At 42.5% G+C, this 27,956-nt stretch overlaps 1 protein-coding gene across 1 annotated transcript in view; it reads right to left on the bottom strand.

The window, feature by feature from the left end:
* The window catches only part of CDC123 (cell division cycle 123), a 159,517-nt gene that overhangs the window by 9,848 nt on the left and 121,713 nt on the right, over nucleotides 1–27,956 (bottom strand). The window contains exons 9-11 of the mRNA XM_073551253.1: nucleotides 5,493–5,615; nucleotides 3,229–3,257; nucleotides 108–224 (exon numbers count right to left, since the gene is read on the bottom strand). Of these exons, the coding sequence (XP_073407354.1) occupies nucleotides 108–224; nucleotides 3,229–3,257; nucleotides 5,493–5,615 (269 nt within the window). The remainder of the gene's footprint in view (nucleotides 1–107; nucleotides 225–3,228; nucleotides 3,258–5,492; nucleotides 5,616–27,956) is intronic.

Below are 27,956 nucleotides of genomic sequence, written 5' to 3'. Positions count from 1 at the left end.
CATACAACTTTGGCACACAATGCAGGATAGTAATTAGTTCAGTTATCAATACATTTTGAAGCAGTAATTGAAAAAACAAAACAGTTCTTTATAACAATAATAACTACCTGCTCCATATCCTCCTCGTCCCCTGGCACTCGGCCGTTCAGCAGTTCTTCCCAAGTGAATAGCAAGGAGTCTGTTACTTCTCCGAATGGATTAAAATCAATCAGCCATATCTTGCCCTAAAAGCATGGACTGCATTACCATAGATCCTTAACATTTTTTATATTGTTCCACAATTTTATGGATTTTGAAGTGTTAGGATTCAAGAATACCGCCATACTATGACTATTTCATTTAGAGCCATAACAGAACTTTTTGGTCCTCTACCGTATCGCCTTATGCCTGGTTTCATAGAAAGGGGTTTTTTTTATATACTGAAATGTGTACAAATCTAAAACAAGACAAAAAATACCGGTATGCTACATTACGCTCCACATACAGTATATGGAGATATTTTTCATTTAATAGAGCCATTACACATACAATCTGCCCTTCAAATTAACCGTAATAATTTTATTTCTATAGGGCCACCATATTCTGCAGCACGTTATAAACAGAGGGCACGTGTACAGACAATATCAGACATTACAGAGTAGCACATACCATATACATACAAGAGCAGTGGGGGCCCTGCTCCCAAGCTTACAATCTATGAGGAAATCGGGAGGACACAAAAGGTAAAAAATGCTTGTGGTACATGATTAAGCCATCAATATAATAAACACGAGTAGTCACATAAAAATTGTATATCATATGTACTCATTCAGCTATACAGACTGAACGATTAAGTTATGGCTCTTAGAATTTAATATGTTAATCATGTAAAAACAAAAAAATCAATTTCTGGGTTAAAAACCTGCATTAAAAAGGCAGGGAAGGAGGTGGGAGACAACAAGCAGTGAAGAACAGCAAGAAAATAGAAATAATCACTGGGAAACTTTCCTTTGTATAATTTCTACAAGATTGTATCTTTACAGGACATGCAGATTATTTTACAGACTGGCAAACAGTTGGGGGCCAGATTATGTTATGTTTATGTTCACCATTTATTTCTAGGTTTAGTGTTCCATTAAATTACTTCTACCATGTGGTCTACAACTCCTATGCAAACCTATTTCTCTTAGCTGAATATTATAATTTGTGTTTAGTCTGATCCTGCAGTTATCTCCTTTATCCCCATGCTGCTTAACCAATAAATAAAGGTTAAAACCACGAAAACCTATTTCTGTATTTAAACTGCATACACAAAATAGAACATTTTTTTAATTAGCCAATTTGAAAAGTTTTTTTATGTTATATATTAGTAAAACTTATCTAGTCTAACTTTTGCAGGACATCCAAAGCACTTTTGATTGAAAATAAATCTAAATGAAATTGGCCCTATTTATATTAGTGGATCGAGGTCGTTCTACAATGGAAACTGAACCTTGTTAAAATGTTACTACTAATAAAGATGAATGAATCACTTACAAAAATCTGAAATTACGTTAATAAAGCAACCGGGATGTTAGGAAAAAATTCTTGAGTAAACATTAACAACAAAATGAAAAATATGTCACATAAACAAGAACTAGTTGTGCAATTTAAATACATGTTGCTGTGATAATTAAAGAACACTTTCACTCGTCACAAGTCAAATCAGCATTTCATGGGTTAGTGTTATGAAACAGGCATCTAAGGAAAAGACTAAAAGCAAATTATCGCCTTACTGCAATGTTTGCATTATTGTGCATTGGATCATATGCTGGTCATGCATGACAGGACCAAAGAAATAAGTAGAGGGTTGATCACTGTATTTGGGAATTACAAGTACAATCATTTACACTTTATTGCAAGGCCAGTGCAGACAGGAACATTCAGCAGTTGAGCTTAGCTCAATGGAGTTTTAGTATTATTCCCACAATCGCATTATCACAAAGCAAAGTTAATACATACTTATTGGTGATATACAGACTAAGTGCAACACAGTTTTTTTTTTTTAATTGCTTTGAGGTTTTTTCCCCATTTCTATCTGCACCTTGTTGCTTTCCCTTCTCATCGCAGAATGGATGGTGGTCCTTTTCTATTTTTCAAAAAACTACATTTCCCAGCAGCTTCTCGTCAGTGTTACAGACTCCTTCTTCCGTCCCGTGTGCTCCTGACTAGCCCCACCCTGAGTTATCGTCAATCTGATCCAAGTGTTAAATTTACCCTATGCTTCACTCTACTACAGTACCTTGGCTGATTGATTTTATCTTCTAACTCAGTATAACTGCAGTGTGTTATTAGCAGTTTCTAGCAGAGCTCAGCTCTCCCTCACATCTCCACAACTGCAGTGCAAAGCTGTGTTTGTTCCCTGCTAACAGATCAGTTTTATGAAACTGCAAATGCCACTCTATTGATACATATGGCAGATGATAATCATTTGTCACATGTGTCAATACAGCAGCATTTGCAGCTTCTCATCACTGATCTCTCAGCACCAGGCAACAAAGAACAACTAATCTCAAACCCTCTATGCAAAGCCCTCTCTTTTCTATCCTCTATATGCAGAACTACATCTTGCATTATATCCTTCTTTCAGCCCCTGTTTTCAGTATTTCTCTCCTCTCAACCCCCTGTATACAGCCCATCCTGCTTTATGTCACTCCTCTTAGTTACCAGTACACCCACCATGACTTCCTCGTAGTTGCTCTCTGCATTGGGATTTTCTATAACCTCATCTCTCATAGTAGAAGCAAAGCTAAGCTGGCAGGAAGCCAGATGAGAGACTGTACTACGCGTGATCGACCAGGTCTATTTGAGCTACTAGAGGATGGTTCCAATAACAACTGTGGTATAATAAAGAGTGGAGGGTTATCTTTGGTGGGGTGTTAAACGGGGCAGATTTCCAAATGAGGTATATTGGCAGAAATGAAAAAATATGGGTGTACATTATTATAAGACCACATTGTGATTTTTGGGAATAACTCTTTAAAAAAGAAACGTTTTATTTTGGATGCTAGGACTTACTGAACAAACAGATTTGAGATGGGCTGGGCTTTTGACAAAAAGAAAAAGGAACATACCCATTCTCCCAAAGAATTCTGTGGACGCCTTTAATTTTATAGCTATTCTATTGCACAATAGGTGAAAGCATGCAGCAAAAATGTATATAGAAGTGCAGCTCTCATTTTTAGATGAGTCTTTACACATTTAACTTACCTCACAGTCTTTGTATATGTCGAAAACAACTAGAAGACAGAAATCAGTGGCTAAATGTATTTAGAAGTAATATACATAGATAAAAAAAAAGAATGTATTTGGTGTAAAAAAAAAAATCATGTCTGTATGAATTTTACAGAAAATAAAGGCCAAGATGTTATTGAGTTATTCATTTGAAGCAAAAACAGGGCTAAGAAGTAGCCCTTACCCATCATGAACCCGTGTGGACCAGCAATGACAGCAGTCCTAACTAACGCGCGTTTCACATGAACTTCGTTGGAAAAGCACCTTGGGACTGCTGTTTGCGCGGGTCTACACGGGTTCATGATGGGTATGGTGAATTGTTTACTTTGGTACTAATATATTTCCCCATTAATACATTAACTTGGCACTTAATCACGTGCTTTCAATTGTGTTGTGACATAGACCTTGATCAATCATGGATATGTTTCATGCTCCCAGATCAGATGCACATGCACCTTATTATAAACATAACTTTAGACATGGGATTTCTAAATTCTATTTAAATCCCCATTCATATCATTATATAAGGGTAGGGATACATCATGATTCCTACATGAATTTCTATACACGCACAGGACCTATAACACACATGCCCGCCACTCTGTTTGGACCATGTGCCGTGAACACCTGTGTTCTCGCATTTTTGTAGACTGTTTTTATAATTATGATTATTTTTTGCCTGTTTATATAGTACATTGGTGTAATAAACTTTGATATATTCTATACCAATGGAAAGTTTTCCAGAACTAATGTATGTTTAAAAAAGAAAAATTAAACTGAAAACAATTTAAAAAAATAAAATCTCTGTTTCAGGAGCTCATCCATATGTCTTCTCCTGCTCACTGCCCTGTGTGTGGCTGTAAGACAACTGGCTGTAGCAGAAGTCTTCCAGTAGTGCTCTGCTTGGATTAGGACAAAATTTGCAAAGCCTTGCCCCTTGGTCAAGAGATTCACCATTCAAAGATGGCATTGACAAGCAGAATATTAACCCCTTCTCTGCGGGATTTCTGCAAGACTGTTTTAGGATTATGCAGACCATTCTGCAGCATGACAAGTGAGAGTAACTATATTTCCAGTGTAATTTAAACATTCATTTCTAGGTGTATGCCAGGTTCACATCAACATTTTGCCACACATCCGTGGTCCCAATAGGGCTTCCGTCTGAAGCCCTGAAAAACAGGATTCAGGTGGATTCACTGATGGGACTAATTAATGTTAATGAAGGAATCAGTCACTTTGCGCTCTGTCTAACATCATATTTTATAAAAAAGAAAGGAGACAAGCGCACATAGGATTGTAGAGTATGGTGAAAAGGGATGGGGGTTGAGATATATGCTCACCTGATGGGGTTGGATTTGGCACAACACCCCTATAGACCCAAAACAAATCAGCTGCTAACCTTTTTTTTTTTTTGCGCTATCCGCTTTTCAAGGAGGCACAAAAATGCAGTTGACCACTTTTTTGTGCCCACCTGAAAAAGGCATATACTGCAGAAAATGATGGCATACAGAGCGCAAAGAGACAGCGTCAACGTGATTAAAGTCAATGGCTCCAAAAACAGATGCATCAGAGTCACATTTTTCAAGGCTTCAGATGTAAGTCCTGACGGAGCCGCTGACGTGTGCCAAAAAAGTAATGTGAACATAGCCTAAGGGTATGTTTCCACGGGCCGTATTACATCCGGTTTTGCTGCAGTTTGAACGCTGCATACAGCCGCAGCGTTTAATCCACAGCGTCCAGATGATACAGCATAGTAGAGGGGATTTTATGAAATCCCGTCTCCACTATGCGTCCTAATATGCGGGTGACACACCCACAAAACCGGACATGCGGCACGTCTTTTTAGAACGCAGCATGTCTGTTTATCTTGCAGAGACTCTCAGTCTCTGCAGGGTAAATAACCCTGTCTATGTATGCGATGCGGTGATACCGCATGTGTTCAACGAACACATCCAGAATCACCACGTGTACAGAAGGGGGCAGGGCTTTGGGTGGTTTCCGCTCCGCCCAAAGAGCAGGCAATGCGCTAAGTGGAAACATACCTTCGTGTTTTTGGTTTTTTTTGATGGACTGCACGTTAATTTAAAATCCTTCCCTTCACCGAAAGAGTGTGCAATGTGCACATTGTTAGTGTAACAATCATGAGAACAGGTGTTGTTCAAACTGGACAAGCCCTTTTAAACTGGAATATGGGTGCAGTAAATTCTTGAAATAATTTAAGGTAGAAATCTTCTACTTACAGTCCTCATCAAGGAACTTGTACTGGATGTTTTCTTTGAAAAATTCCTGTATTGATCTGCAGATGTCCTCTTTTTGTTTACAGACGTGTTCATAATACTGTGTATAATCTCTCTGAGAAATACCTATAATAAATACATAAAACTGAAGATTTATACCAGAATGTAGAATCAATATAATCATTAGAGGCATAATGCATCCTAACTTATCAGTCACATATGTGCTTTGTTAGTCTAGAAAACAAAATCACCACTGACCACTTTGTACCCTTATGTCACAAGCAGACCACACAATATCTCGCTTTCCTGAACCTCTGGGAGTGCAACGTGGGGAGTACGGCATTCACTGTAAATTGAGTGACGTTCGCATATAAAATACTGTATCAGTAAGCTTTTTTGGCCATCTTATTAAAATTGTAATAATCATCATGCCCTTATCTGTGGGGTAACTTCCCAAATCGCTGGAAGTCCAAATGCTGGAACCCATTCTCATCCAAAGAATCGGTCTTGAATTCCATGTGAATGGAGCAGTGGTCGATCATGCACATTTGTTCTTTAATCATTCTTAACCCCTTCACCCCAAAGCCTGACCAGGCCAATTTTTTCAATTCTAACCAGTGCCACTTTATGAGGTAATAACTCTGGAACGCTTCAACGGCTGTCAGTGATTCGGAGACTGTTTTTTGTGACACATTGTACTTAAAGAACGTGGTAAATTTAAGAAAAATATTTTTGTGTTTATCTGTGAAAACATCGGAATTTTTGCAACTTTTTTTTAAAACGTTTGCAATTTTCAAACTTTTAATTTTTATGTCCTTAAACTAGATTGCTATATCACTCAAAATAATTAAACATTTACTTCATATCTACTTTACATCTGAATATTTTAAACTATTTCTTTTTGTTAGAAGGGTTAAAAATTTATCAGTAATTTCTAATTTACAAAATCATTTTTTTTAGGGACACCATACCATGTTTGAAGTGACTTTGAGGGGCCTATGTGACAGAAAAATACCCGAAAGTGACACCATTTTAAAATCTGCACATAGAAATTAAAGCAATGTGGAAGGAAAAAAATGAACATTTTAATTTTTCCCACAAAAATGTTCCTTAAGCCCGAAATTTTCACAAGGGTAACAGGAGAAAATGTACTGTACAGTATGTTGTACAATTTCTCCAAAGTACACCATATATGGTGGAAAACTAACGTTTGCTTGCACGGCAGGGCTCAGAAGGAAGGAGCAGCAATAGATTTTTGAAACTCAAAATTGGCTGGAATAGATAGATACCATGTCGAGTATGCAGACCCCTATGTGACTAAAGAGTGGAAACTCACCACAAGTGTCTCCATTTTGGAAACTACACCCTTCAACGAATTTATCTAGAGGTGTGGTGAGAACCTTGAACCAAGCAGGTGCTTCACAGAATTTTATAACGCTGACACATGAAAATGAAAAAAAAAATTTTTTTTCCTGCATATATGTTGTTTCAGTCCCAAATTTGTAATTTTCACAAGGGCAACAGGAGAAAGTGAGCGATACAATTTGTTGTGCAATTTCTCCCATATCACTTATGTGGGGGAAAACTCCTGTTTAGATGCACAGCAGGGCTTGGAAGGGAAGGAGCTCCAATTGAATTTTGGAGCACAATTTTGGCTGCAATTGCAGATGCCATGCCACAAAAGAGTCACTGGCAGGCCAAAACAGCAGAAACCCCCACAAGTGATACCATTTTATAAACTACAGCTCTTGAGGAATTCATCTAGGAGTGTTGGAAGCGATTTTTATGCTTAGGTGATTCACAGAATAGGTTAAAAGAAAATTACCATTTTTTCCACTAAAATGTTTCTTTGGCCTCTAGTTTTTAATTTTCAAAAGGAATAATAGGAGAAAATGAATAGTGCAGATTCTCTTGAGCACGCCAATACCCCAAATGTAGACTAAAATTACTTTTGAGGCACAACACAAAGCTCAGAAGGGACAGGAGCACCATATTTAAGTTCAGAATGCCATGCCACATTGGCAAAGCCCCTGTGGTGCCAGAACAGCACAAATAACCCATAAGTGACCCCATTTTACAAACTACACCCTCCCATGATCATAGTGACAACACCGGTGGCACACAGAATTTTATACCATTCGGCGGTGAATTTTTATAAGGGCTAATAGGAGAAATTTCACAAAAAAATGTGCAGTACATTTACACCTCAGTACAACAATCCCCTACATGTAATTGGGAACTACATTTGAGGCACACTGCGAAGCACAGAAGGGAGGGAGTACCATATTATATTGAAAATTTTGTAGGAATTGTTTGCGGGAGCCATGTCACATTGGCAGCATGTCTGAGGTGCCAGAACAGTAGAACCCCTCTATAAGTGACTGCATTTTACATACTACACCTCTCAATTAATTCATCTAATTCATCTATTTGATTCTTGGAGAAGAAATTATAGTAAGTTGAATAGTTTTCGGATTCAATATACAGAGCCCGTAAGTGCAAGAGGCGCAGAATTCCCTCTCAAGTGATTAGCTTGAAAATTACACTCCTCTTGGAATTTATCTACAGGTGCAGTGACAAATTTGACTTCATGGGTGTTTTCCAGAAACAAGCAGAAGTCAATGTCGTCGAATGAAAATTGCAAACCTGCCATTGTAGTGCCCAGTACTTTATAGTGCTCAGCTTATGCTTCTGAATGATAAATTAAGCGGGCTCTCATCACTACAGAAATACCAAAAGTGAGGATGCTAAATGTGGTTTACGCACACTATGGGAATTAGAAGGGAGAGGAGCATTAGGATTTGTAAGTGCAAAATTCGCTGGATTTCTTTTGGGGTGCGAGAAGACATAGCACTTTTCCAGAATCTTTTTTGCATGACCAGTAACGTGAAAGCACCGAAAGTTTTCACTTGACAGACTTACTTTTGTTGTAGATTGAGCTTTTATTGGGAACATTGTACATAACATTTTGGATTACATTTATCCTACGCTCTACGCTGAGCACTTACATCGGGGTTTCCAAGTAAATCTCTGAATGTCATTCAGATGAAACCCTTTGGGAACATTCACTATAATGAGGCAGTGGAGTTACACTGGACTCTGGCCTCTGTTGAGAGATGACCTTCTTTTCAGAAGCGAACAAAACTGTTGCCGACCGCGCTTTTATGCAAGCCTTAAAAGACGGACTGCACCAGATCATAGGCCAGACTGCGTCCACAGTGTCTCTATAGGCCTTATTATAGGGAATCTTCAGCCGGGGGTTCTATCTGAATCAAGTTTTTCAGAGATTTACACAGAAAATCCGATGTAAACGCTCAGCACAGAGCACAAGATAAATGTCCGCCAGCCTTACTGCAACCTTTGGGAGTCAGAATGAACAATCAACAGCAGGAGAAGAATTGGTTTTATTTATTTTTTTACGCTGTTCACCGAAGAGCATAAGTGATTAGACGGATTTATTCTTCGGGTCAGTGCGATTACAGCGATACCAGATTTATATAGTTTTTTATGTTTGGCTGCTGTCACACACTAAAAAATGCTTTTTATTACAAAACAAAGTTTTTGCAGCGCCATATTTTGAAAGCTATAATTCTCCTATATTTCTGCAGTCTGGTTTTTGAGGAACGAGTTGACGTTTGTATTGCTACCATTTTTGGACACTTTTTTTTAATTTTTGGGAAACAGCAGAAACAAAGCAGCAATTCAGGATTTTATTTTTACATGCCGTTCAACCTTTGGTAAAATTGATAAGGTATCTATTCTTCAGGTCAATATGAATACAACAATACCACAAGTATATTTTTTATGCTTTCCTGCTTTTACTCAAACTATTTTTTATTAAAAAAATACTTTTACATTGTTGTATACTATCAGCTATAGTTTTCTTTATTTTACCACTGATGGAGCAGTTTATCGGCTTTATTTTGCGGGACAAGATGAGGTTTTTAGTGATGATGAGAAATCAGCTTTTTGCCACTTTTTTTATTTTTTATGGTGTCTACTGAAGCGGTTAACTAGTGTGACCGTTTTATAGATGAGGTAGTTCCGGACATGGCGATACCAAATATGTCCAATATACGGTAAAATATATATATGCATGGATAGAGAGAGAGAGAAAATATATAGACATATAGAGAAGCTGATTTTTATAAAAACTGCGTAGTGGTCTCGTAATTTTTGCCAGAGCAGTATGTATGTGTATATGTTTGTATATGTGTATATATCGTATATACTCGAGTATAAGCCGACCTGAGTATAAGCCGAGGCCCCTAATTTTGCCACAAAAAAAATTGGAAAACGTATTGACTCGACTATAAGCCTAGGGTGGGAAATGCAGCTGTTACTGGTAAATTTCAAAAATAAAAATAGATACGAATAAAAGTAAAATTAATTGAGACATCAGTAGGGCCCATATAATGCTCCATAAAGTTCATGTTGGGCCCATATAATGCTCCATAAAGTTCATGATGGGCCCCATAAGATGCTCCATACAAAAATATGCCCTATATAATGCAGCACAAAGGTTAATGGTGGCCCCTCCACATGCTCCATAATAAAACATGCCCCATATAATGCTGCACAGTAGTTAATGGTGGCGCCATAATGGCTCCATAATAAGACATGCCCCATATAATGCTGCACAGTAGTTAATGGTGGCCCCATAACATGCTCCATAATAAAACATGCCCCATATAATTCTGCACAATAGTTAATGATGGCCCCATAGCATGCTTATATATTGCACGAGTGATAGGATTAAATCTTATCATGCTGCTGCTGCAATTAAAAAAAAAAAAAAAAGACATTCACCTCCGTCACTGACCACTGCTCCTCAGGGTCGCCGACTCTCTGCAGTGACTGTTCAGGCAGAGGGCGCGCCCTAACTACGTCAACGCACCCTCTGACCTGAACGTCACAGTCAGAGGACCCGGAAGACGGAGCGCGGCGGTGGAACAGGGAATATTGCAAGTGCCGGGGGCATGAGCTAGCGGCGACACCGGCACCTGGCCCTCATATAGCATATATATACACACACACATACATATAATAAAAAAGTGAAAAAGCAGCACAAAAGAAAGAAAAAACAACGGGTGCAGGCTTTCCAGGCATATACTAAACCTTAAAAATAGTCCATCGAAGATGAAAGCAGCACACCATGGACCATGGAGACTTAAACATCACTTTAATTGAGTAGCCCATCTGGCTATGTGCCCATACAGCAACGTTACATCAAGCTGCTTGAGAAAGGTCTGCACCCCCTTCTTTGGACCGAAATGTTGCTGTATGGTCACATAGCCAGATGGGCTAATAAACATCACTTTAATTGAAGTCTCCATGCTGTGCTGCTTTCATCTTTGATGGACTACATAAATACATACATACATACACACACACACACACAGCTCTGGCAAAAATTAAGTGACTACTTCCAAATTTTCAGTTTGTCTGATTTCTATCTTTATAGGTATATAAGAGCAAAATGTAAATTGCTCTTCTATTCTATAAACTACTGACATGTCTTCGAATTTCCAAGCACTAAATTTTGTATTTATTTTCAGAAAATGAGAAATTGTAAAAAGAACAAACAATGCAGTGCTTGCACACCTCAAATAATGCTAAGAAAACAAGTTCATAACCATGTAGAACCAACAATAGAAATATTTTAACTCAGGAAGAGTTCAGAAATCAATATTTTGTGGAATAATCATGATTTTTAATAACAGCTTTCATGCGTCTAGGCATGCTTTCGGCCAGTCTTTCACATTGCTTTTGGGTAACCTTATGCCACTCCTGGTACAAAAATTTAAGCAGTTCTTCTTTGTTTGATGGCTTGTGACTATCCATCTTCCTCGATTACATTCCAGAGGTTTTCAATGGGGTTCTGGTCTGGAGACTGGGCTGGCCATGACTGGGATGGGATTTGATGTGGTGGCCCTTCATCCACACATTGATTGACCTAGATGTATAGCATGGCACATTGTTCTGCTGGAAAAAAACAGTCTTCAGAGTTGGGGAACATTGCCTGAGCAGAAAGAATCAATTGTTTATCCAGGATAACCTTGTATGCGGCTTGATTCATACGTCCTTCACAAAGATTAACCTTCTCAATTCCAGCCTTGTTGCAGCATCCCCAGATCATCACTGAACCTCCACCAAATTTCGCAGTGGGTGCAAGACACTGTGCCTTGTACGCCTCTCCAGATCCCCTTCTAACCATTAGACGACCAGGTGTTGGGCAAAGCTGAAAATTAGACTCAGAGACGATTACCTTACTCCAGTCCTCTATGGTCCAATCCTTATGGTCTTTGTCAAACTTCAGCCTGGCTCTCCTTTGCTTCTCATTGATGAAAGGCTTTTTTCTAGCTTTACATGACTTGAGCCCTGCCTCTAGGAGCCTGTTACCAACTGTTCTTGCCGTGCACTTCACCCCAGCTGCCATTTTCCATTCCTTTTGTAGGTCACTTGATGTCATTCTGCAGTTGCAGAGTGACATTCGGATAAGATGACGGTCATTCCGGTCAGTGGAGAGTCGTTTTTGCCCTCTGCCGGTCTGTAGCTTTGTTGTCCCCAATGTCTGCTGCTTGACCTTGTTGTAATGGACTGCCGTTTTAGAAATTTTAAGGATAGAGGCAATATGACGCTCACTTTATCCCTCTGCTAGTAAAGCCAGAATTGAGCCCTTCTTTCCCTTACTAAAGACTTTTCTTTTCAACTCCTTTGGCATTTTTTTCATTCCTATTACTTTTGGGATATTACTGGCACTTGTTTTGCCATCCAGCTTGTCCTATTGTAAGAGGATAGTGAACTCCACAGCAGGGTTTTTTTTAATACTTTCCTTCGTTAAATAAGATTTGGTTCAGGTGATCACCTAATCAGAAGCACATTAAGTAGAATGAGGTGTACTCTGGTTGGAATTCAACTGATGCTGGAATAGAATGGTTGTCAGGGCATTAGATCAGACAATTGCACACAGGCAGGAAGCGTGTTAGCTCCTACTCTCAGCAGAAGCTTACAGGCCACTATACCTGGGTGACACAGGGGCCACTGTCTCATTCATATGTTTTTTTTCAGAGTCCTGTTTCTCACGATAGCTGGGTGTCCCAGCGGTTAGACCCACAGTCATCAGGAAGTTATCCCCTAACCATGAGCAGGGGACAACTTCCAAACTAGAAACATGCCCTTTAAAGTGTGTGGAATATTGAAATAAAAAAAAAAAAAAAAAGGAATAAGCAACTATATTCGTCAGTGTAACACTATGGCTAGAGTCATTATTTAATACCATAAGTTTTGGATAATCAGAATGGGATTATGGAAATGATCCATAGGGTTAATGAGTCATCATATAGCAAGCAGGATTGTGTGAATACATGTGAAAATGCTGAGGCAGGGTACAGGTCCTTCTTGTCAGCTGTCTTCAGTATGGCTAAAATATTATTCATTCAACAGAGTCATCAGATTTTTGGCATCTATGCCAGGGAATTTTTATAGATACATGTCAAATGTGCTAGGGAAAAAAAACATTTCACACTGCTATGCTTAATATTACAGCTATTAATTAAGTTGTTAATGCTTTCCTCTTTAACCTCTTCCTGACATGGCCAGCCACTAGAGCTATGTGAAGGCTTATGAAAGCTTCTTTTATGCAAGACAACATTTTTATTGATACCATTTTGAGATAGATAAGACATTTTAATTGCTTCTTACAGCATTTTTTGCGGTATTGCAGCAACCAAAAAAACAGCAATTTTGGCATTTTGAAGATTTTACTGTTTATACCTTTAACCGATCGGATTAATTATTTTTATAGATCAAACTTTTCTGGATGCAACAATACCAATATCATATTATCTTTATTTTTGATGGGGACAAAAGAGGATGGTTTGAACAATTATTTGTTTTCTTCAGATTTTTAAAAAGTCAAAAGGAGCTCTGTGATGACACACACAGTGGTCTTCAACAGAACACCGGCTGTGATAGCTACCCATCGGCGCCCCGCGATCCCGTCACGGGGGGGGGGCGCCGATAGGTGAATAGCTATCTAGCACCCCCATGCCAGCGAGCTGTTAATTCTCCTGTCAGAGTTCGACAGCAACAATTAACAAACTAACAGTCTTCTTCAAACACGTCACAGACTTGCGCCATACATGTATGGTGGATATCAGTAAGGGGTTAAATTACTATTATGCAATTTGTAAAATAGAAAAAAAGTTTTTGGGATTGTAAACCAATATAAAAAAGATAAAATAAATTTAGAACAGATTGAAAAAAAGAATCTGTCAGCAAGGTTTCACCCCCCGAACTACTTATATGCTCAAGTAGCGCTTTCAAAGACAAATCCAGCAATAGTGTTACATGGTCTAACCATCCTTCCGTTACAGAGACATCTGCTTTTGAATTGATTTGCATAGGAGGCTGAAGATTTGAAGACTCTGTCACATTACCTCTATTCCCTGCCCAGCTCTGCTTCCTCCTGCTTGACTGACAGTTCCTTTGCCTGAAGTCAAACAGCATAGAGGCTGTCAGTAAAGCAGGAGAAGGGGGCGTCCATGTGCATATAAGTAATCTGGGGGGTGAAATTCAGCTGACAAATTCCCATTAATACCTTTTAGAAGTTTTTGGGCTGATTGTAACTATTACAATAGTGTTGTGTAAGTGTTGTAAGTTAAAGGGAAACCTGTCAGATGCTTTATGCCTGAATAAGCCGCATGAATAAGAGACCTGCTCCATCATTACAAATATCCATATTTTATTCTTAATCAGAGAAAACATATTTTGATCAGGGGAGCGGGAATAAGGTGACTAAGTGGACTAGTCATGAAGGTGGGATCTGTTGCATTCTTCCCGTCAAACTCTACTTAACTGACAGGTCTCTCCCTATGTGTCTATAAGGACAGACCGTCAAAGCTGATTGTGGAATATGCTTCAAAATAAGTTTTCTATGGAATATTGCAGTGTTGGGTAAAATATGGATATTTGTAAAAATAGTACCTGTCTTTTTTTTTTTTTTTTAATTCGTTTATTGAGCCTCAGGACATAAAAATATACAACATACATATTGACTTACGATAACATACATTATACAGAGCATATGCGTTTCCATCCATTGTGAAATATAAAACAGAGATTGCGCACTCTCATTGATAAACAAGGTAACATGTACATATCTTACCAAACTTTCGCAAAAAAAAAAAAAAATAATTGGTTATATACTGAAAAGCATGTATATCAATCAAGTTTCACATGCCCTGTCATATCGCTCGGATAATGAAGTCTAACGTCTAACTAAAAATTCCTAAACTACAACTACCACATCAACTAATATCTACTATTTTCGCAGCCTAGTTTCCTATATCATATTATCTCGCATGTGATGTCCCAACCTTGCAAAGTAAGACGAGAGGAATTCCACCTCTCCCAAATCTTTTCAAATTTATCCGGGAATCCCCTATTTTGGTATAACGTGCGCTCTTATGGAACAATCAAATTTACCAAATCAATCCAAATTCTAAGGGAAGGACATGAGCCTCCCATCCACTGCAATGCCAGCACCTTCCGTGCCATAAACAGTGTTTTGCACAGGAAGACCCCAGTATAGCGATCCCAAATCTCATCCTCCCATACCCCAAACAAGCAGACCAATGGCTCTAGAGGGACAGGGGTTTGTACCAGGGATGTCAGCAGCAAAGTCACCTCATTCCAGTAATGTAGGATAGTGGGACATTGCCACAACATATGAATAAAATCTGCATCTGGCAAGTGACATCGCAAACATTCTGATGATTGAAGTCGACCCATCCTAAAAAGTCGCATCGGAGTCAAGTATGATTGATTTATTATATACATTTGTATCATTCTGTTATTAATAGATGGTGATACTCCGGTCGGAGATTCCAAAATCTCCTCCCACTCCTCTCTTTGCGTATTAAGGATGAGTCGTTCCCACTTCCTCTTAATAGAGCTTATGGCAGATTCTGCCCCTACTGACAGCATGTATGTATATAAAGAGGATATGAGACCTTGGGGACCCTTGCGAATTAAGGATTCCTATCATAGGTAAAGATGAAATAGTACGGCCCACACCCCTACCCCTCATATGTGATTGAAGAGCCGATCTCAGCTGTAAATAGCGAAAAAATTGAGATCTTGGAATATCATGTGTGACCTGTAATTGTTCAATAGACTTTAAGATCCCTTGGTCATACAAGTCTCCCATTGAGACGTTATACTGAATCCAAAAAACGGTGGATGGGTGATTTAGTAATTCCGGAAAATAGTCATTATTCCACAGGGGCATTTCAGCTACAAAATCTTTAAACCCAATTACGTTCTTGATTTGCCTCCATATTGATCGTGCCAGCCGTAGCAGGGGTAGCAGACGTGGGGCATTGGTTTTCTCTAGCTCAAGAAATCCTAATGGGCAATCCACTCGTGCAGCGTGAAGCAGGTGATTTTCAAAATTGGGGAGGCAATTACCCGGCATCCATTTACTTAAAGCTTTAGCCTGCCTAGCTAAGTAGTATAGGACAATTGAAGTTTGGGCCTAGTTTTCCCCCATATAAAGGACGTGACCAGGGAATTGAGATTTACAAAAAAGGACCTGGGCACCGTTACAGCACTGTGCTGAAGGAAGTAGCTAAACTTAGGGAGTAATATTTTAACCAGGTTAATGCGTCCGGCCACAGACAATGGGAGCCTACTCCAGGATGTAAATTTAACTTTAACTAGTTCCAGCAACGGGTGGACATTAAGTTGGAGATCAAGCGTACTATTGTGAGATATGTGGATGCCCAAATATTTAAAGCTAGATACAATAGACAGCGAGGAGAGAGCCTCTCAAGCTGGGGCATCGGAGCATGGGAAAGGGGCAACAGGGCAGTCTTCTCCCAATTTGTATGTAAACCTGAATATTTACTGAATCTATAAGGGATATCACCCTGTGGCAAAGTTTCTTCTGCTTCATTCATGAATATCACCATGTCGTCGGCATATATGCCTATGGTATCCATCCGACCTGCTATATCTATACCTTTGATGTTAGAGGAGGACCTTATACGTATTGCTAGTAACTCAATTGCAAGGGCGAAGAGGGCCGGGGAAAGAGGGCAGCCTTAACGGGTTCCCCTATGTAATGAGAAAGACTCACATATAGAGTTATTTACTATAATGTGGGCCTTGGGTTTCATATATAATATTTTGATCCGTGTTATAAATTTATTGCCAAAGCCATACCTTTGCAAGCATGCGGAGAGGAAAGGCCATTCAAGAGAGTCAAAATCCTTGGCAGCATCTAACGATGCCAATGCCCATTTGTTGTCTGGCATTAGGGAACTATATTGGACTATTGACTGGACTCGTCTGATGTTAATGGAAGTACTTTTACCAGGCATAAAGCCCATTTGATCAGGATGTATAAGGTTCAATATAATTGAATTCATTCTAGTAGCTAGGATCTTGGTGAAAAGTTTATAGTCCACATTTGCTAATGAAATAGGGCGATAGGATCCACATTCCAAAGGGTCCTTCCCCTCCTTCCTAAGCACTATGATGTTAGCCTCATAAAAGGACTCAGGCAAAGATTTCACTTCCCAAATTCCCCGAAATACCTTCACCAAAAGTGGCGTCAACATATTCCGGTATTTCCTATATAATTCAATAGGGAACCCATCTGGTCCAGGGGCCTTTCCAGAAGCCATGTCTGTCATAGCATTTTATATCTCCTCTGCGGTGAACACAGCGTCCATAAGGGCTCGCTGTTCAGGAACTAATGTGGAGAATGACACATCTGACAAATAGTCTAAACACCAAATTGTCAAAGACACTTTTAGATTCATATAGTGACCTGTAGCAGTCATGAAAACAGCCAAGAATCTCCTCGGTCGAAGACACCAATAGACCATCCGCCCTACGAATCTGTAATATTGTATTAGAGGTGCTATGTTGGGGCACCAGATAGGCCAAGAATTTGCCCGTCTGGTTCCCCTATTCGAAATAAGATTGACGGGTAAAGAATAGTTTATGCTTAGATTAAGGCTGTGTGCACACGCTGCGGATTTTGCTGCGGTTCCGCAGCGGTTTTGGCCGCTGCGGACCCGCAGCAGTTTCTACTGCGGTGTACAGTACCATGATTCCCTATGGGAATCAAAAACCGCAGTGCAGACGGTGCGGAATTTTCCGCGCGTTTTATCTGCGGTTTTCAATCCGCAGAAAGAATTGACATGTCAATTCTTTCTGCGGATTCTCCTGCGGTTTGCCATCTCCTCCACTGAGGAGATGAAAAACCGCAGGGCAAAACCGCAGAGCAATCCGCAGGTAAAACCGCAGGTCTTTTGACCTGCGGATTTTACAAAATCCGCGTGGATGAATCCGCACATAATCCGCAGCGTGTGCACACAGCCTTAGTGTCCACATGCTGAATGTATAACCTCTGGGCAGCCAGCCACTCAATCCTGTTCCCGCTAGTTTGGTTACTTATATGTGTAGCCTCTGAGTCTTTCAATCGTTGCTCCACCTCATCATCCTCTCTTGAGGTTACCCGCTTAATATAAGAGATCGTGGAGGACAGACAGCCCCTCAGGTATGCCTTAAGGGCATCCCAAAATAAATTAATATCTTGAGGTTCCGGTTGGGACGCAATGAAGCAATGCAACTGATCAATCGTTCTGTCAGGAGGTCCCATCAACTTTAACCAGAAAGGATTCAACTTCCAAGCTATCCCATTGTCTACTTGTCCACATTTAAGTTTAAGGATGACCGGGCTATGGTCTGAGATCCCCCTACTTCCATGCTCTATATTAGCCACCCACATTGCCAGACCGCTAGAACCAAATATATACTCTATGCGTGATAGAGAGCGTTTAGTGGATGAGTAGCAGGTATATTCCCTTAACTCAGGGTGACGTACCCTCCACAAATCCAACCACCCGCCACCCCCCATAAATAATGACAGCGGGGTTGTAGTCGGTGAAGAGGACCCCCCAGTCACTCCATCGTCCAACCTCAATTTATCAAGGCAATTGTTCATGACCATGTTAAAGTCTCCCATACAAATAACATCTGCGTCTGGGTAATTAAGGGCAAAACTCATTGCCTTCTGCAGAATGGATATACGAGGCGGGGGGGGGGGGATTATAAACACATAAGACTACATATTTCCTGGTATTTATCAATGCATGGACAAAAACAAAGCGACCCTCAGGGTCCCTCCTAGTCTCCCTGGCTTCCCATCTGACGTCGCTATGTACCAGCAGTGAGAACCCTCTCGAATAGCTGGTGTGGAATGCATGGACAGACCATTGTACCCAAGGCTTCTGCATGCACCATGCTGTATCCCTGGTCAGGTGCGTCTCCACCAAGGCCACAATGTGAGGGCGATAATGTCTGATCTGTGAGAAAACGTTGAACTTTTTTCGAGGGGTTTTTATACCCCTCACATTCCATGTCATACATATCAACTCAGACCCCATATTTTACTCTGCTGAATATGGTGCATAACAATACCTGGGGAAAATTTAGAGACCTCAACTAGAGACGGAAATTGTTGTCGGCTGTGATTTTTACCTAAAAATACAAAAAAACACTACGGAAAAAAAACAAAGTGAATAAACAACAAACAATACGGGAACAGAGTCCTGTACTCCCATCATGAAGCAAACAAGGGGATACCATCACTGAGCCCAGTGTCCGGTTGTCATGATCCCAGTGCAGGTTTTTGAGCTGCACACGTGGGGTTAATGTCTGGAGCTCGGTGCAGGTTTTGACCTGCACACCTGGGGTTAATGATTGTGGCCTCTTTCTGGTTCTAGGAGAGCTTCTTAAACCCCTGGGAAGCTTCAATCCCTGTCAATTTTACTTTTGCCTTTGGCCTAGTGTGCTGACCCCTGTGTGCCTGTTTGTTGCTACAGCTTGTTTATATGGTTTTGACCCGGTTCTGTTTCCCGTTGTGAGTTTGCCTGTTGATTTTGTACTGCGTTATTATCTCTGTGTATGACTCATTGCCTGTGACCTGACTACTCTCTGCTCGCCCCTCTTGTACCTTTGCAGCTATCTCTGTGTGTGACTTACTGGCTACGTCTTGACTATTCTCCCTGTCTATGCCCCCTGGTAACGTTGTCTCGCAGTTACCCTGCTAGGAGTTATCTTGCAGCTCCTAGCTCTGTGGAGTTTAGGCCACACCCATAGCAGTCACGTGCTTCAGGTCCTGCGGCTCTGAAGTACGCATCTACTCGGCTGCTGCCCGCTCCACAGGTATCTTTGAGCACTGTTCGCTTTACTCAGGACACGCGCACTGGCTCAGTGAGCAAGTTCAGTGCGGTGTTCCTGACACCGGTATTGTTGGTAACTTGGACGCTTTCGAGTAAAGCTCCAATCAGCCGATTAATAGAAAAATACCAACTAGCAATAGATACGTTAGGATTCCTTTGCAGCAGACCCTTTGTGGGACCGTAGCCACTCAGCCGCCTCCACTGGATCCGTAAAAAACAAAGTAGAACCCACGTGGACCACCCGGAGCCTGGCCGGGTAAATCATCGAGTACATAACATTCCTCTCCCGTCGACGACTTTTGACTAACGCAAACTGTGCCCGTTGTTTCTGAAGTTCCATAGAGAAGTCTGGGAAAAATCGAGATTGTGGCATTGTTGAACTTGATAGGACTTTTTTGCAGCGCCAGACACTAAGCCATGTCTCTATTTCTGCAGTTGAGGAGACGCACCAGAAAAGGTCTAAGTGGGGCTCCAGGAGGAAGAGGCCTAGTAGGGACCCTGTGAGCCCTGTCCACCGCAAATATTGGGGAGAATTCGTCTCCCAGAGTAGTTTTAAACTAATCTTCTAGGGATTGCTCCGGATGTTGTCCTTCCGAGCAGTCCAATAATTTGTATATTATTCCGACGCATTCTGTTCTCCAGGTCATCTGCTTTTTGCCTTCACGCATTCATAGAGCCTGCCACTTTCGTTAGTTTGGCTTCCATAGGTGTGGTGTCTTCTACCTGGGATACCCTTGTCTCCACCTCCGCAATGCGGCCCTTCATGGCTTGCATATCTTGTCGGAGGCGTCCCACCTCGGTGTACACGTCCTCTATCTTCCCAGTCAGAGATGTCCTGGTTAAAAAGATGGCCTGCATCAGTTGTTCAGATGCCTGTTTAAGAGTTAATTCCTCTTGCTCACTCTCCTCCCCACCTTCAGAGGGGCGGTTCTTACGCTGAGCCTGCGAGGGATTATTTGATCTTGATCTTGAGACATCAGTATGGTCTATTCTGGCATATTCCGTCAGCTTTTCAGCCGATCCCGTCCCCTTGGAATGACTCATTTCAATAGCAATAGGGCACAGCCGGATATTAGAGACAGTGCACTCTGGAGTCCTCCGAGTCAAAGTTATAGATGTAGCAAGATTATCAGATAGTGGCTGCAGGGAACCAGGAGCAGCACAGATCTGCAGAGTCACACAGGGAGGCAATGTCCAGCTCCGAGCAGCAGACAAGGGCCCTTATAACCCAGGGAAAGACCCTCAGCACCCCACAGGGACAGCTGCCAGAGAGGGATCCAAGTCCTAACAGTAATGGCGCTGGCAGGCCAGGTGACTTAGCAAAGAGGTGGAACGCAGGGCCCAATCTTTCAGGGCACACACCGCTTGTCTCCCACAGATCTTCAGGGTATCTGCTCACCGTCTGTCAGCGCTGCAGCGATGGGAACCCGACGCCGCGTCTCTCACAGGCAGAGCGCGCACTTCCAAGATGGCCGCCGCCCCGTGCAGGCCCCGGTCTTCACAGCTGCAAGCACACAAGACTCCAGCCAAGCTCTCCCGCGGGGGTCCAGGAGCGCCCCAGATTCCAGAGGGGTCCAAAAATCGGCAAATATGTCGCGGTGGTAAGGGTCTGCTGGTCGGATATCTTCAGGATGTTAGGAGCTCTTGCCAAGTGCGTCCTCTCTCCGCCGCTACATAGCCACGCCCCATAGTACCTGCCTTTAATTCATGCTGCCTGTAGTTCAGCCAGCATGTATCATCGGACAGATCCCTGTCAATGGGGCCAAATATCAGTTCTGCTGGTCTTGGTTTATATTGTTGATAATCTCTGCAGTGCTCAGATAATGTATGGCTGCATCAACGCTCAGCAATGGAAGCCATGATGCCAAATACTGCATAGAAACCAGGCCCAACGCAGTGGATCGACTGAGAAAAGACTAGGTGTATCTATTTTTTTCTCATATGTTAGATAACTCCTTTAAGTAACTGCATGATTAGTGAATTTCTGAAGTTTCTCTTCTATACAATACAAGTAACAGAGTTCTCTGGGTAGTTTCTAAAATCCAGGTTCTGTTTGGACATGCACAGAAATCAACCAGCTTAAAATAGTAAAAATCTCGTTAATTGAGTCTTATGATAGGAACTATATTCTGCTAATGGTGCTGAGACAGCAGGCTTGGGCAAACCTAATTTCCCTATAGTGCTCACCCCTATTAATGTAAATGTAGAGTTAGTGGATCAAAGCATATTAGGAAATTACATAGAATGTGATGTTCTAATATAAAGTAGTAGAAGTTCAGTAATGATGTTTTGTAGTTTGGTGGCCTCCACAGATTCTGATCATTTTTCCTCTATTAGCAATGCAGTAAGGCAGTGCATGGACACAGAGTCTCTCCTCTTGTTGATAAAGAGAACATCCACTCATTTTTACTTGTCTTACTAGGTCACAAGGAGAAGGGTTTTTCCTAGATGAGTTGAATGTTGGCATTTCATAATTTGGCTTTTTAGCTCACTCAGACACATTCAGTGGCATGTAAAAGTTTGGGCACTCCTGGTTAAAATTACGGTTATTGTGAACAGTTAAGCAAGTTGAACATAAAATGATCTCCAAAAGGTCTAAACACTAGACCATAAGACGTTTTATGTTTTAGAGGAGGCCCTCCTCATCCCTACCCTGGTATGCATGGCCACCCTCATCCCTACCCTAGTATGCATGGCCCCCTCATACCTAACCCTGGCATGCAGGGTCTCCATCTCGTCCAAGTATACATGGCCCCATCTAGTCCTAGTATGCATAGCCCCATCCCTATCCTGGTATGCATGGCACCATCCGTAACCTGGTATGATTGGCCCCCATCCTGGTCCAGGTATGCATAGTGCCATCCTTATCCTATTATATGATTGGCCCCCATCCTGGTATGCATGGATCCATCAGAAAACATAAAAAAAAAACACATTACACTTACGTTCCCGGTGCTCTCTCGCAGTGTCTTGTTCCGATGCCAGCAACTGCTTTAGGTTTGTAAACAGCTCATGGCAGGGACGTCATGCGCTGCTTGCAAGCCGAAGGGCAGCTGCCGGAACTTTCAATGCTCTGCACGCCGGGACTGTGTGCGCGCAAAGCAGTGCATATTCATTGCTCTCTAGTGTGCAACAGTGTCAGCCAGAGACTTCCTGCTGCTGCCTGTGGTCAAGTGTGCTGATACTTAAGAGAAATGAATGGTCATGGAATGCGGTGACTATTCATTTCTCTAAGTATCGGCACACTTAAGAGCCACCATCACAGATGTATTCCTGGATACTCCTTGTTTCATCAGAAGAATGGCGCCAAAAGAGATGCTGAGAGAAAGCATAAACAACAACAGCAGATCTAGAAGGAAGAACAGAAACATGAAGCGCCATGGCAAGACAAGCCGCTGCATGAGATGTACCATCGACAGATACTGGAGGTGACTGACATGGAGAAATCCTACCAATGGCTGGATAAAGCTGGACAAGACAGCACAGAGGCACTAATCATAGCGACACAACAGCAAGCACTAAGTATCAGATCCATAGAAGAACGTCATAACCAAGTAGCTGGAATTGTATACAGGAACATCTGCACAGCATATGGGCTAAGTCCTCCTAAGTCCAGGTGGGAGACCCCAAAGAAAGTGGTGGAGAACGAAAGGGCAAAAATCCTTTGGGACTTCAAGATCCAGACAGATAAGCAGGTGATAGTAGACAAGGATCAGAAGATAGCAATGATAATAAATGTGGCAGTGCCAAGTGACAGCAACATCAGAATGAAGGAATATGAGAAGCTGGAGAAATACCAGGGCCTTAAAGGAGAACTGGAGAAGATGTGGAAGGTGAAGGCAACAGTGATTCCAGTGGTGATAGGAGCACTTGGAGCAGTGACCCATAAGTTGGAAGAATGGCTACAACAGATCTCTGGAGCAACATCTCAGCTCTATGCCCAGAAAAGCGCAATGCTGGGAACAACTGAGATCCTGAGCAGAATCCTCTAACTCCCAGGCCTCTAGTAGAGGACCCGAGAAAGAGAAAGGACAACAAAGACCACCCCCAGTGGAGGGTGAGAAGGAAGATATATATATATATATATATATATATATATATATATATATAATAAGACCAGGGCTTCAGACCTTAAAGGGATTGTCCACTACTTTTACATTGATGCCCTTATCCTTATCGGCACCCCACTGATCAGCTTTTATCGGTGCCAGTGGCAACCGCTGTCCGGAAGTAGTTACTTGCGGAGCTTGGCCGTCTACTTGTAGTTGCCCGGGCTTGTTACTGTTCTTCTGCCTTCGATCAGACATTGATGCCGTATGCAATGGACAGGACATCAAAGTAAAAGTAGTGGACAACTTCTTTCATTAGTCTGTTCAGGTTATGGATTATGCACTATCATCATTAGAAAATGTCAGCTTCATAAAAATCCAGCCTCCTCTAACCTTATGCCAAAAAGCAGCAGCCATAGGTTCTTCTAAGCAGCTGCCTAGCACTCTGAAAATGGTGGAGGCTCACAAAGAAGGAAAAGGCTATAAGAAGACAGAAAACCATGCCCTTTCCTGAGTTCGAAACAGAAACAGTGGAGGTCAATATCAGCTCCGGAAGACCAAGCAAAATTTCAGTGAGAGCTGCTCGTAGGCTTGCTAGAGAGACAAATCAGAACCGCTTGACTGCAAAAGACCTTCAGAAAGATTTAGCAGACTCTGGAATTGTGGTACATTGTTCTATTGTTCAGAGAAACCTGCATAAATATGGCCTTCATGGAGGAGACATCAGAAGAAAACCTCTCCTGCGTCCTCACCATAAAATTCAGCGTCAGAAGTATGCAAAAGAACATCTAAACAAGCCTGATGCACAGTAGCATTGCTGCCGGGGGGCAGAGGGGGCGGAGGCCCCGGGCCCCGCGCTCTGAGGGGGTCCACCCGGATTTACGCTACTGTAAATTATATCTGCGGCAAAGCAGGGATCGATCATCTCCCTGCTCTTTGCCGCTATGTTTTCTTCTCGGCCACAGGACCTGTGATGAGGTCACAGGAGGGGAGAAGACGAAGTCACATGATCATGGGCCTCACTGACTGTATGCACTATGCAGGACTCTGCTGTGCTAGTTGTCATGGTGTGCTGGATGAGGAGAAGTCTATGTGTGGAGTAAGGAGGGGTTTACAGGGTGCATGTAGCAGAGCCGTGTGGGCACGAGGTGTATGGAGCGGAGCCGCGTGTGTTCGAGGTGGACCGAGCGGAGCCGTGTGTGTACGGAGTGGAGCCGTGTGTGTACGAGGTGTACGGAGCGGAGCCGCGTGTGTACGAGGTGGACGGAGTGGAGCCGTGTGTGTACAAGGTGTACGGAGCGGAGCCGCGTGTGTACAAGCCACGTGTGTACGAGGTGTACAGAGCCGCGTGTGTACGTAGCGGAGCTGCGTGTGTACGAGGTGCACGGAGCGGAGTCGCGTGTGTACGAGGTGTATGGAGCGGAGCCGCCTGTGTACAAGGTGTGCGGATCGGAGCTGCGTGTGTACGAGGTGTACAGAGCAGAGCCGCGTGCTTACGAGGTGTGCGGATTGGAGCCGCGTGTGTATGTACGAGGTGGGCGGATGGGAGCCGCGTGTATACGAGGTGTACAGAGCTGAACTGCGTGTGTACGATGTGTATGGAGCAAAGCCGCATGTGTAGAAGTTTACGGAGTGGAGCCATGTGTGTACAAGGTGTACAGAGTGTGGCCGTGTGTGTACAAGGTGTATGGAGCAGAGCCGCATGTGTACGAGGTCTACGGAGTGAAGCCATGTGTGTACTGAGTGGAGCCGTGTACGTGCGAGGTGTACGGAGAGGAACTGTGTGTGTACGAGGCATAGAAAGCGGAACCGTGTGTGTATGAGGTGTGCGGAGCTATGCGTGTACAAGGTGTATGGTGGTGAGCATTCACACCTCCCAACCGTCTCGATTTTGAGAGAGAGTCTGCCCCGGTTGGGAGCTTACTTTTCCTGCGGACACAGGAGTACACGGCAGAGCCCCGAGGAGCACTTTAAAATTCGCACGTGACGTTCCACCGGAAGTGACGTGCTGGAAACTGACCGGAAATTAGGCAATTTCGGGAGGAGATTGTGACGGAACTATGGAGGCACTTCAAGGGATGCTTCAGATCCATCACCGTCTCCGCAGACAGCGGGATCGCCTTGGACTCGGGGATGTCGGCCATGTGAGCGGATCATGATATGTCCTGCACCAGGAGGCTCAGGTGGGCACTACAATGGGAGCCGGGCTGCTATAGTATCTTTATAGAATCTTTCTTTCTCTCTCTGTTCTTTCTTCCTCTCTCCTTTCCCCTCTTTCCTTCTTTCTCTCTCTCTGTTCTTTCTTTCTGTTCTTCCTTTCTTACTCCTCTTCCTTTCTTTCGCTCTGTACTTTCTTTCCCCTCTTTCTTTCTCTCTGTTTTTTCTTTGTTTTTTCTCTCTCTCTGTTCTTTCTTTCTCTATAATGTAGCCCCCTTCATATGGTATAATACAGCCCACCCAAAGAATATAATGTAGCCCCTTCAGAATATAATGCAGCCCCCATCATAGGGTATCATGCTGCCCCCCTCATGAGGTATCATGCTTGCCCTCTTATACGGGGTATCCTGCTGCCCCCTCATGAGGGGTATCATACTACCCCCCATCATACGGGGTATCATGCTGCCCCCTCCTCATGCGGGGTATATCATGCTGCCCCCTCATATGGGTATCATGCTGCTGCCCTCCCATACGTGGCATCATAACCTTGCAACCAGGACTCACTATATAAATAAAAAAAAAACAAAACACTATACTCGCCTCTTCTCCTCGCTCCCACGCCGATTTCGGCGGCGGCTCTGCTCTGATGTCAGGAGCTGTGCTGCAGTCAGACCGGCACACAGCGGGGACGCGATGAAGTGACGTCATCGCGCACCTGCTGTGTGTCAGAGGAAGAGGGTAATGATGGAGAGGGAGCGTCATGTGACGCTCTCTCTTCCATTATTGCAGCGCGCACTGGGGGCCGCGCTGACGCCGCAATAATGGAATATATATATATATATATATATATATATATATATATATATATATATATATATATATATATATATATATTATATGGGCAGCCCGGTGGCTCAGTGGATAGCACTGCAGCCTTGCAGCGCTGGAGTCCTGGGTTCGAATCCCATCAAGGACAACATCTGCATCTGTGTGCGTGGGCTTCCTCCTACATTCCAAAGACATACTCAGCGTCGGACTGGCCCACCGGGGAACCGGAGGATTCTCCGGTGGGCCCTGGCATCTGGTGGGCCCTGGCACCTGCAGGCATACAGGGCCAGCAGTTGCCTAGGGCCCCCGCTGCTCCAGGGGCCCCCAGCCAGTGGTGTGTCGCACACCATGCAGCTGCTATGGGGGCCCCTGCCAGCGGAGTAGCAGCGGGTGTCAGGAGGCAGGAGCCCCTGTCCCCGCTGCTAAAGAGAAATGAATATTCACTGCGAAGCAGTGAATATCATTTCAGGTCTCCACCCCCAGAGGCCCCGCCCCCAGCCCAGTAAGCTGTAAATCAGGGCCGGCGCCGCCCTCAGTCCTCTCTGCTCCTGACTCACAGCCAGTGCGCGATGACGTCACTACATCGCGCACCCGCTGTGTGTCTGGCAGAGGGGGCAGCTCCTGACACTGAAGCCGGGATCAGCGTGGGAGCGAGGAGGAGAGGTGAGTATTGTGTTTTGTTTTTTTTTTTTATATCTCTCTCGCTCTCTCTATCTGTCTCTATCTATCTATCTATCTATCTATCTATTTCTCAATATATCTCTATATATCTCTCTATCTCTCTTATATCTATCTATCTTTCTATCTCTATCTATTATCTATATCTATCTATCTCTATATCTATCTCTATCTATTATCTATATCTATCTCTATCTATCTTTATATCTATCTTTCTATCTCTACATCTATATATATCTCTATATCTATCTATTATGTCTATCTATCTATCTCTATATCTATCTATCTTACTCTATCTATCTCTATATCTATTATCTCTATATTTATTATCTATCTAGCTACCATCTATATCTATCTATCTTTATCTATATATATCTCTATCTAATATCTATATCTATCTATCTCTATACCTATCTATCTATTTATCTATCCGTTATCTATCTCTATATCTTTTCTCTGTATCTATCTATCTCTATATCTATATCTCTCGCTAT

Source organism: Dendrobates tinctorius, unplaced genomic scaffold (genome assembly GCF_039654945.1).
Source record: "Dendrobates tinctorius isolate UK_male_01 unplaced genomic scaffold, ASM3965494v1 ptg000174l, whole genome shotgun sequence".
NCBI classification, from domain to species: Eukaryota; Metazoa; Chordata; class Amphibia; order Anura; family Dendrobatidae; genus Dendrobates; species Dendrobates tinctorius.
Note: the sequence above shows the minus strand (reverse complement) of the source record. Positions and strands in the feature narration are given on the sequence as shown.